Source organism: Netta rufina (genome assembly GCF_964035555.1).
Source record: "Netta rufina genome assembly, chromosome: 24".
NCBI lineage: Eukaryota > Metazoa > Chordata > Aves > Anseriformes > Anatidae > Netta > Netta rufina.
The window spans coordinates 3944268-3956406 of NC_140148.1; the positions used below are offsets into that span (position 1 = coordinate 3944268).

Consider the following 12139-nt stretch of genomic DNA (forward strand, 5'->3'; position numbering starts at 1 on the left):
GGGAGGGCACCTGGGAAGGGGATCCCTGTGTTCAATGAGGGTATTTGGTTGTGTGGATCAGTGCCTGCAGCAGTCTCAGCTTGGGGATGGCTGCTCTCAGAGGTGATGCTGAAAAATCATCTGGGCTGTGCTGGGAGAAAACGGCACCAGCTCCAAGTGCAGGTGGAAAAGACACTCTTTCAGCACAGCTGTGCAGAATGCAAGTAAGAAGACTTGACAAGGATTCTGATTCAGAAGAGTAAGCAAGGGAACTTGGACAATGCAAAGATCTTTTTCTTTTTTTTCTTTTTTTTTTTTTTTTTTTTTTTTTTCTGCAGGAGCTTTGGCGGCACAGGAGGCAGGTCTTGCCCTCGACAATATAGAGTTGAAGACTGAGGACAGAGATTCTCCCAGATTATCTGTGCCATGACACAAGCTGTGCTTGTGAGGGGGATAGGAGACCAGGGGCTGCTGCAATGAAGGCAGGGGACGGTAGGGAGGGAGTAGCTCCCTCTCACTGCCTGTCCCTGCCACTGCTGCCTGCAGCTGTGCCTGCCAGCAGCTGTTTCTCTATCCCCGCATCTCATCCTGTCCATGCTCACAGACCCCTTCCCAACCTCTGTGTGTGCAGCTTTGCCCTGCAGACACCTCCCAGGCATAGGGACAGCTCTGGGGACATCTACCTGTCTGCAGGTCCTAAAGAATATCCTGGATATTCCCTGAGGGAAAAAAAGAAAAAGAAAAAAAGTAGATGCTGGCAAAGTGTGTAAGCAGAGATGAATGAAGGGACTTTCAAAGGTTCATCAGCAACTTACTTATACCTCAGAGTAATGCTGTAGGAGCCTCAGTCCCTTTAGAAATCTAATCATTCTATTATCACACAGCCTGCTTTTTCATCACAGCAGGAAAATGAAGGCAGAGACTGCAGAAAGTGCCTTCACTTGAAGGCAGCCCCTGCCCTGCCCTTCCACTGCCCAAGCCCCCGGGGAAATGCCCTGGGGGTGCTGTATAGCTGTGAGCAGCCTGCCCCAGGCAGCAGCCGGACCCTGCCCTGCCTTGCCGGGGGGGCTCATTCCACCTGCAGCTTCTCCCTGTAGCCCCTGGGCAGCACCCCTTTCTGTACCCCAGCTGCAGCCGGCCCTGTCAGAAGGCAACTCTGGGGCCCTGGCCTCTGGACATGAGGCAGGGAAGCCCTTCTCTGCAGCATATCCCCCTCCTCTGCGCCAGAGACTTACACCACAAAAGTCATTCTTGTAAGTCCCACAAGCTGTGGGATGTGCTTAATTGAGGAGATCCCTGCAGGAACCACAGCTGCATTGCACTGCACTCATTGCCCTTACCATGCCAGGAGCTGTGAAGGTTCCTGCTTCAGTCAGGTCTCCTCTGCCCACCTGCTGCAGGCTGCCTTACAGTTCCCGTGTTTTCTGTCCCCCTTCAGCACTGCCCAGGAGTTCCCTCCCTCCTTCCCTCTCTCCCAGGAGCCTGGCCCAGATCAGCAGCACAGGCCGAGCCCAAGGCATCTGCTCTCCCCACCTCACACTGGGCTCCCTGGAGATGTCCCTGGGGCTCCCCTGGTACCTCCTTGAAAGAGAAGACACTGACGTTCCCTTGCTCAGCTGACAGCAACATTTCTTTCCAACACTGTTCTCTGTGCTCCCAGAGGCACAGTTGGGTGGGAGAACCACCCTGCCTTGTCCCAACATTAGGCAGGAGAGCTAGACCAGGACAGGCAGTGAGATCCTTTCCCCCTGCTGAGGGAAGGGATGCAGCCAAGGCAATCAAGGCATCTTTTTGGGGGTTTTGCAGTCCTGTGGCTGGAAGGGAACTCAGCCTCCTCCCATGCACAACACAAACATGTTGGAGGTGGGCTTCCTCTTGCTTTGATTCAGGCATGCACCAAACAGGCACCCGCATATGAGCTCCCTTTCTAACTCCTGTGCTAGGCAATGGAGGAGGTGGTCATGGGTGAGGTGTTCAGATGCAAACTCCTGGCTCCATTTCAAGTGGCAGACACAGGCCACGATACCTGTGTGTATCTGCAATATGTAATGGAGCAATTTTTGGAGAAAGAGCAGTGACTAGAGTCACCACCTGGGAGGCTGGTGGGGAACTCCTGTGACCAACTGAAATGGCAGCAAATATGCACATGTATGACACTTGAGCCTTTTCTTACTCATTGGGTTCAAGGTAATCCCTAGAAGTGTAGGGTGATCAAAAGGGGTCATGAACCACAGGAACAGCCAAGCTTCTCTTCTTCTCTTCTCCATCTGTTCTATTTCCAACAACGTCTGCTGATTTTATAATCAGAAGTTGTCCCATGGGCATCCACACACTGCGCAATCTAATTCAGGGCAGCTGCTCCCTTTAACAGTCAGTTACAGGCCTGTAGTTCTATATGACATGACATGATTCTCCAACATGATTTAAAGCAGCATTGAAGCACACCATGCATGTCTACCATCATGCAAGGCAGTCCTTAACAGACTGAAGCCAGTTCAGTGGAGGCCACCGAGATGGTTGGGGCTGGAGGATGAGAACCCTGGCCTTGTTCAGCATGGGGAAAGAATGGATTTGAGGGGAACACATAGCAGCTTTGCACTGCCTGTGCAGAGGTTTCCAAGAGGACAGATTCAGGATCATCACTACCATGCAGGACATCAGTACAGGCAGAGGGCTGAAACAAGAGACATTCATGATACATGTGTACAGAAACTTTTCCAACAAGAGAACAGCTCTGGAAGCTATGTCTCAGAAAATGTGAGCCAGCTCCACACCTGGAAATTTTCAAGAGCCATCTTCATAAAGCCTTGAATAAGTTGCTGTGATCCTGCTTGGAGCGGGAGGTTGCCTATTGAGGTCCCTCCTAGCCTGGTGACGCTGTTGTGCCTTCTCTTCCATATGGCTTGGTTGAGAAAAGCACTCAGGTTCTTCCTGACCACGGAGGAATCACACCAGGTGCAGGGGGTCTTCCCTGTTACCACAGATAGCCACTGATTTCATCCTTGGCTTTTCCTATCATCTGCCTTTTTCTTCCCCGTCTCTTTCACTGGTCTCATACCTCTCAGAAATAACGGTCTGCTCTGTTAATACATTCCCTACTGCACAGTGGCTTTCCTTTTTGTACCCTCGTGTGGTGTTTATCAGATGGTCACTCTGATAGTGAATGGAGTAAGTTTTAGTCATGTCTGACCATGAAAATTAACATATATGGCTCCTGTGTGAGAAGCACATGTTGTCTTCTTGCTTTTTGGTTAATAATCACCATGGAAGTAGTTTGGATTTTGGTGTTTTGATGGGACAAACTGGCACCTCCCAGAAAGTGTGCGGTCCTTCAGCTCCAATGCCAACACCTGTAGAAATTGGGAATTTACAGTACATGTACTCTGAACTGCCCCTGCACTCCCTGATTTGAAAATTACCCCAGTGTCTGATTACTGTTGCACCTCAAAATGTGATTTCTGATTTAACAGCAGAGTCAGAAAAATGGCACATTATAACTAGACCCCACTCCCCATACCATTCACCAGTCTGGACAGTCTGAAAGCCAGGTGGGAGATGCTGCCTGACAGTTGAGTATCAATACCTAAGTGACAACACAGAATTAACACATGATGGGTTTATCCATCTTATTACTGAAAGGAGGTTGACCATATCCCTTTGTCTCCCACACTTCATAAACATTTATTTGTATTTATAAGCATTTATTTTATTTATAAACATTAATAAAATCCCCTCTCAGTCTTATTTTCTCAAGGCTGAACAGACTCAGGTCTCTCAGCTTTTCCTCACAGGGGACATGCTCCAGGCCCTGTATCATCTTTGTGGCCCTCCGCTGGACTCTTTCTAGGAGATCCCTGTCTTTTTTTTTTTTTTTTTTTTTTTTTTTTTGTACTGGGGAGCCCATAACTGGATACAGTAGTCCAGGTGAGGCCTGACCAGGGCAGAAATACCACTATCTTTTCAGAGACAGCACAATCAGGGTGAGCCATTTGCCTGCAGACATTAACAGCTGACAGACTGGAGCATCTATAAAAGGGAACCTTGAGAGACTCCAGGATTTTGCCTAGAGAAACATCTTGACATTTACAAGGAGAAGAGCCTAGACCTGCACCATCGGAAGAGTAACCTCCTACATCAGGGTTGACTGGGACCCTGCTGACTGAGCAGTGCCCAGGAGAAGTGTCTGGGCACTAAGAGGGATGCCATATGAGCAGTGGTGCCTGCTCACCAGAAGCAAGGCCAGCTTCATTCAGAGCTGCCTTATGAGGAGCATGGCCACCAGGAAAATCTGCATTATCATAATTAGCTCAGATCTGGTGTGACACCAAATGGACAAAGGTCTGCAGCCTCAGTGCCTCGTTGCCTCCACCCATGAACCAGGCAGGGGTCAGACCATTCTCCTGCACTTGGCAGTGCCCAACCCCATCTCCTACTCCCTTCCCAGGGGCCTGGCCCTTGTGCTTGGTGAAACACAAGCAGTAGTTTTCTATGCATCAGTGTCACTTTCACATTGCCTTTGTCTACTTGTCTTCACTACCTCCAATATTATGCTCTAACGAGCTCCAAGGGAGGCTATGTCAGTACCGGCCCACAGGGGGGCATGCCAGGAAAGTTGCATCTGACTTGGACTTCATGAGAGATTTCTTCAGTTTCCTCTTAATGCTAGCGTTTCATGGGCTCATCACCAAACCCACCAGAGGGGTCATTACAATGCCTTGGGCTGGGCCTCTGCTGCTGAGCTGGGCCAGGCTCCTGGGACAGAGAGATATCCTGGCAAGAGGGGCCTGGTGCAGAGAGACAGCTCTGCCCATGAGCAGCTCCTCTGCACAGCACAGAAGGGCTGGAGGAGCACAACAACAGAGGACAGTGTGAGGCAGGACAGTTCTGCAGATTCTTGACACTGAGTCTCCAGTTGCAAAGCAATGTAGATTCAGTTGCCAAATGGTTCTTCTACAACTAGCACATCTGATGGCTGATAGCATGTGTCAGGATGCTTCTCTCTGTTTCTCCAGCACAGAGTAGAAGATGTTTTAGAGAATCACATTTATGACTGGGCTTTTCAAGAAGAAGACCAAGACAGCATCTACGTGAAGGGTAAGACTTTTTCTGGAGTCTGTGCTTTCAGATTCCTGTAGTGTCAGGGAGGCAGATTTCATGGTAATTGTTTGTTGGGATTGTACAGGAGACTGAGGCTCCTAGAGTACTGTACTAAGACATCAATATGGTAGAGATGAACTTCATAAAGTCCCTCTAGCCACCACAGCTTAAAGACTGCAACATTACATTTGTGGCCTGCTCAGGGCTAACTCCAGCTGGTCTTTAGGTGCTGCAACCCTTGTGATGCCTATGGGCAGTGCCCTGTCTTTGGGAGGTGTCTGCAGAGCTGAGCACACAGTATTTGCAATAAGCATGAGCTGCCTTCCCTGCAGATGGAGCTGCAGCAGAGGAGGGGCTCCTGAGTGTCTGTATGTCCCTCCCTGGCCTTGCCTCCCATGGCAGCAGCATGGTGACATTCCTTCTGGCTTCTCCATCTGGGTGTATTGCTGCTGTTCTTGTTTCCAGGCTGGCTAGGAATGGGGGTTTCAGATATACATGGAGTGAGCCCTCAGTGTGCTCGGCTGGAAGTGGAGTACAGGGACGGGGTGAAGGGGCTGGAGATGTGCTCTTTGAGCCTTGATTCTTCTGATCTCAACAGTGTTCAGGTTCTTTTCAGGTGAACCGCTGAGTGCAATTGTCCTGAAGCTCAAAGAGATGCCAGCACAGGGCAGCTGAGACTAGGACTGACTGACAGCCAGGTTGTCCTCTCTGCAGGATAATCTGCACTTAAGGGACTTTCCCTTTGCCTCTGATGATCCACAGGCTTTCACTTGGAATGCAGCAGAAATACCGAGGATTTCTGCCTTAGAAACACTCCTCAGATGCAGTGGGGCAGCTGGAACAAAACAACAACAACAACAAAGGAAAGCCCCACAGCCCTGCTCTGCAGTTGGGTGAACTGGGAGCAACAATGTGCACAATCTCCAGATATCAGGAGAGAATTAAATCTGGGATTACCCCACGTTCCTCTTCACCTCTTGCTGTAAGGCAGAACTGACTCCTGCATTGCCCACAACAGAGCCCCCTGCACCCAAGGACATTTTCAGGCAGCATTAATCAGAACTCTTGAAAGTGACCTGCCAAAGGTCTGCCTGGAAGTGGGCAAACGTGTTAGGGGGTTTTAATAGGAAATTGAAATAGTTTATTCTTTGATAACTCTGTGGTAAATTATTACCATCTTTCTATTCCTTGGGCAGGGCCCCATGCCCAGAACCAGCAAATGCCCAACAGCAGCTCTGTGAGCGAGTTCCTCCTGCTGGCATTCGCAGACACACACGAGCTGCAGCTCCTGCACTTCGGGCTCTTCCTGGGCATCTACCTGGCTGCCCTCCTGGGCAACGGCCTCATCCTCACCGCTGTGGCCTGCGACCACCGCCTCCACACCCCCATGTACTTCTTCCTCCTCAACCTCGCCATCCTTGACCTGGGCTGCATCTCCACCACTCTCCCCAAAGCCATGGCCAATACCCTCTGGGACACCAGGGCCATCTCCTATGAAGGATGTGCTGCCCAGGTCTTCTTTTTAGTCTTCTTGTTTGGAGCAGAGTATTCCCTTCTCACTGTCATGGCCTATGACCGCTACGTTGCCATCTGCAAGCCCCTGCACTACGGGAGCCTCCTTGGCAGCAGAGCTTGTGCCCAGATGGCAGCAGCTGCCTGGGGCAGTGGCTTTGTCCATGCTGTCCTGCACACTGCCAACACATTTTCACTGCCCCTATGCCAAGGCAATGCTGTGGACCAGTTCTTCTGTGAACTTCCTCAGATCCTCAGGCTCACCTGCTCAGATTCTTACCTCACAGAGATGGCACTCATCATGTTTTCTGTCTGTTTAGGTGTTGGTTGTTTTGTTTTCATTGTGCTGTCCTACGTGCAGGTCTTCAGGGCTGTGCTGAGGATGCCCTCTGAGCAAGGCCGCCACAAAGCCTTTTCCATGTGTCTCCCTCACCTGTCCGTAGTTTCCCTGTTTCTAAGCACCATCATGTTTGCCTACCTAAAGCCCCATTTCATTTCCTCTTCATTCCTAAATGTGGTCATGACAGTTCTGTACTCGGTTGTGCCTCCAGCAGTGAACCCTCTCATCTACAGCATGAGGAACCAGGAGCTCAAGGATGCAGTGAGGAAATTCTTTGGGTACCTGATTCTTTAGCATCAGTAATGTGCCTATAATGCTAATGGGACACACAGGTTATTGGGAAAAACAAAACAAAACATTCAATACAATATCTTGTAATTATTTTATATCATTATTTCCTAAAAGATGTGATTTTGATTTTATGTTATTCTTAGCATCTTCTCTCTTAATACATTTATTTACTTTTCCCAGTCATCTCATGTACATATAGCAGTGGCTTCCTGTGTAAATAAAGACAATAAAGAAGCCCTGAGAACTCAAACAGTCTCAGCTGCCATTTCTTCCCTTCTCCTCTGCAGCTGGGGGAGAAGCCCCAGCATGTAGGAGGGGCTCAGGACCAATAGCCCAGCTTCCACATGGAGGAGCAGCACCAGCAGCCCTTTGGGCTGCCCCTCAGTGCCAGTTAGGCTTTTCCCTGGCTGGAAGGGGGCAATTTTCCAAACTGGGGCAAGCTGATGGGTACCACCACGGCCACTTGAAGGGACCTGCCTTTGAGTCTTTCAGCCTAAATTTGCCACAGATGACCCAAGATGGTTCATGGATGTTCAGGTGTCTACAAAGAATCAGCCAGAGTTTCTCATATTCCAAATGACAATTTCATCTATGAGTCCCAAGAACCCTCTCACTTCTCTTTGAAGGAGTTTCATGTGCTGGTCTAGGCTGCAGTTACAGAGACAAAGACTACTGCTGGCAGTAGAAGTGCCTTGGGAACTCCACTTGGCTCTATCTGAATTTCCCCCAAGAACTCTGGTCTCCTTCAGGTCCTTTCTGACAGCTGCCAGACACAGGAAAATACTCATATAACAGAGCTCTGCAGGTGTCACTGGTTGCTTATGGTCAGACAGTGAAGCTCTATCTGAATACCTGAGAAATTTCTTCAGTATTTTTAAAAATGAGCACCTACTCATCAACTGAAGTGGTTCAATCCTTTCCATAAAGTATCGCAGGATGAATTTAATTTCTGCTAAGACAAAACATGAATTTGTAGGATGTGTATTCACTATATTAGAAGAAAGTGATCTTCCCCTCTAGTTGCAGCGCCACTACACTGTCGATTATTATGTGCATTTAGTTTCCCTCATCTTCCAGGTACTTCCACCTGTCCTGGTAACCATCCTGGAAGTCCCCTTTCCAGCTGCCTATCTGGACCTATGCACATCCCATTGTTCTCCAGATTTGCCCACCACATACTCTTGGAACATTCATTCCCCTCTCTAACCAGTTACTGCTTTGAGCTTCAGGGAGTTTAGACTTACCTGTTTTTAAATAGCCTGTCCAACTGTATCCTTAGCCAGCTCCTCAAATGCCTTTATATTTATCTTTGTAATCTAGCTGTTTGAAAAAAATTATTGAAAAAAATACAATACATCTACATCTACACTCCTGATACATTTATCTCATGTGAAAAATGAGGCAGCCTGGACTTGACACACAGCTGAGGAACTTGTTCCCTGTTTTGGTAAATTGTATTATGGTTTACTTTTGTTTGGGTCAAAATAAGAAAAACCCTTCTGTGCTTATGTGCAGCCAGACCTCTAAGGAAAGCAGGTAGGAGTTGGGGCAAAGGTGAAGTGACATTCATCTGATGATTTCAGTGGGGAAGTCTGGTATAAGGAAAAGCAGTGCAAGTCCCAGGTAGTCAGAGAGAATTGGCTGAGCTGGGCAGGTGAAGAGGTTTGTCCAGACAGTGTCCTGCTTCAGTATATTGCTTTTCCTACTTGCCCAGACCTCCTAAGAAGACACCATAGATCAACATCAGTGGGGGAATGTTGCTATCACTTTTTGACTAATCTCAAGAGCAATGAAAAATATCCGTAAACATGAAAAAAATCATTCTTTATCAAGTGCTCATTGCAGTCTTCCTCTTTAACTACATTTCTGAAACTTCACTGATCAGTTTTGCAAGTCTTGAAGACTTAAGGAAGTTGCCAGAACAGACATGGCTTGTTAGGGTGTTCGGCATTTTAATGACCCCTATGGTGTATTTGGTGCTCAGGTACTGTGAGGAGACTGAAGAACCCTCTCCAGAAGCTAAAGACAGAGCAAATAACAAAGATTCTTGGAGAAACACACTGGCCCCACTTAGGGTCAAAATTGACAAAGTTTCCGAATGGACATATCTGACCAGATAATTGGAGACCATGATTTTAGATTGGCTAAGAGAATTGTGCAGATGGCTCTGATGCTGAGAAAAGCCTTAGCTTTTATGAAGCAGAAAGGCCAAGCCCTGAGCCCAGCCCTGGAAAGAGAGATCCTGTCCCTCATCTATGCGGAAGTGGGATGTGGGCTGTGTGATGCTGAGTGCAGGACAAAGGTATGACACCACAGGACCTCTCTGCGGGGTGGCAAGAGGCAGCAAGGCCTCAATGTCATGAGGACAATGTGCCTTCTCATAGGCCTCAGTGGCAGAGACATCACCCATAGCCAAGGTGAAAAATAACTTCATCCTGATTGACTCTCCTGTCTCTAGCTGTCTCTCTGCTCAATGGCCCTCTTCCCAGGAGCTTTATCTGTCCCAGGAGCCTGGCCCCACTTAGCAGCACAGCACCTGACCATAATCAGTCTCTGATCTCTCACACTTGGAGTCAGTGGGAGCTTTTTGATCCTATGGTTAAATGCATCACAGGACTTTGCTGGAACTAATCTTTTTGTAATTCTATAATATCACTTGCTCTGTCCCATTGGGCTCCCTTGAAGTGTCCCCAAGGCCTCAGGGCTGACAGACTCTCCTGGGGTCTGGTTTTTGAAAGCAGACTGAAATCTTCACCAACTGCTCCTCTCTGAGCAGGAAAGACAGATTTTAGAAGTGTGGTTTATAATTAAATAATCGTATAATCATTAAGGTTTGAAAAGACCTCGAAGATCATCTGCTTCAACTGCCCCCCTGCCACCAATATTATATACTAGATCATGTTCTCACATACCACAACCAAACTTTCCTTTAACACCCCAGGGACGGTGAAGGGGAAGCATACGGTAGGCGAAAGTAGCACACCTGTTAGTAGAATCTGCCTAGCAAGCGACACACAAGGCAGTTGCTTGCCAACAGCTGAGCGATGGCCATCAGGTCATGTTAGCAGTGAAGGGGAAGTGTGTGGTAGGTGAAAGCAGCGCAGTGGGGCAGGCATACTGGGGTGGTTGTGCTGGGCGCTGGCCTCCCCCCTGCAGTGGTGTGGGCATGGGTGGGTGTAGGGGGTTAGTGAGTGTAGCATTGTGAGGTGCAGAGCGTGTGTGAAAGCATGGTGGTGTTGGTGGCAGTGAAGAAAAAAAAAAAAAGAGTTGGTATGGTGTGGGGTGTGTGGGAGGTATGCAAGGCATGTTGGGCATGTCAGGTTCAGGTGGGTGCAAAAAAGGGGGTCAAGGGGTCAGGCATCTCAGTTGGGTGGGTGGAAAAAAGGACACTGGCTTAGCGTCCTGGGTCTGGGCTCAAATCCATGACCTCAGCCTTTGCCCTGGGCCAGGTGAGAGGTAAACATCACAAGTGCAGTGTTACAGTTGGCCCCTGGTAAGGAGGGGCACCTGCCTCAGTCCTGTCCTTGTGGTTGATTTACAACATACTCTGTGTGTTAGCTAAAACCTGCAAAATCAACATGCTTTCCCTTGTTCCCTGTCTGATGTTTTCTTTTCTTTATCCTAAGCAAATTCTTTGCATACAACACTCCTTCTTCATTCAAAGTTTTCATACAATTCTTACCAGTTTTTATTTGGTGCTTGATTTGGTTACGCTTCCAGGTTTCATATTCATCTAGTGCTTTTATACAGCACCAAAATGCACACTGTACTAAAACACAGGTTAAGAATACTAGTAAAAGCAAGATCCATATTCCTATAACCAATTGCTTAAGCCAAGAAAAGTTGGATAACCTTCAATTTGTTCTGTAATTCTCAAAAGCCCCACAAGGTGTCATCTTGAACTACGTTTTGTAAGATCTTGGTCTTTTCCCAAATATTTTTGAGATCAGTCTCAACTCGCCCTGCCTTATTTATATACATACAGCAACTAATATTTATTAATGTGCATACTCCCCCTTGGGAGGCTAATAAAAGATCTAGTGCCTAAAACGTTCTTATTGATTTGTTCTAGTTGCTTGCCCAAAACTATAATATGTTGTCATAAATACTGGAATCCTACTTGTGTTAGATCTTCTCCTTTGTATGGCATTTGGTAAGGCCTGCAATACACTGGTTCTGGGAACACACACCATTTCCTGCCCAATATCTGGTAGCTGTATGACACTCCCATTTGCTCTAGTACCTGCCACTACAGGCCAGGGGAATTTAAACCCCCAGTCTGTTCCCTAATCCATTCACATTGGTGAAGTAGTAGCTACTATTAGCATAAAAACTGGTCAAAGAAACTCTCTAAGACTCAATTTGGAGATTTAGAAAGTGGGCATTCTTTGATTGTGTGCCAAACACACAGGGCATCAATCCACCTACTGTGCGTGCTGAATTGTTCAAGCTACAGGAGTTGCATACAGTCAAAACATACATAGTCATTAGATTTCCTAGAAATAATCAACATACTCATACTATTTCCCATATCTCATTAAAATATTCAAATGTCCCTGATATATGCGCAATTGTTTCTACTGGTTTTTCGGGGGTCTCTGGTGGCTGTCAATAGTTTTCCTCACTATGTTTGCTGCTTGAAACCAGTTCTTGTGCATGCTCAGACCATAACTTTCTTTTTTTATCTTCTTGTTTTAACTTAGGCATGCATACTAAGCTAAGTCATTTACACATCCAAAGACACGGGCATACTTTGAGTTCCTAACCTATTCTTTTCAGACACATCCTCCAGGCCTAGGTTATGTTGCCCCCCTGCCCTGTCCTGGGATACAATTCTGTACAGTCTTATGGGTAGGGATGACTAATTAGTGAGTAAGGTATCACCAGAGATACAAAGTTTCTAAATTTCCTCCTATCTAA

At 47.5% G+C, this 12139-nt stretch overlaps 1 protein-coding gene across 1 annotated transcript; it reads left to right on the top strand.

Annotated features, from left to right (window-relative positions):
- Positions 1–6295: 6295 nt before the first annotated feature.
- LOC311218446 (olfactory receptor 14C36-like) lies at positions 6296–7222 on the top strand (the record flags this gene model as incomplete). The annotated part of the gene is made up of 1 exon (XM_084301129.1): positions 6296–7222. The coding sequence occupies one exon, from the start codon at positions 6296–6298 to the stop codon at positions 7220–7222; it is 927 nt and encodes a 308-aa protein (XP_084157255.1).
- Positions 7223–12139: the final 4917 nt, after the last annotated feature.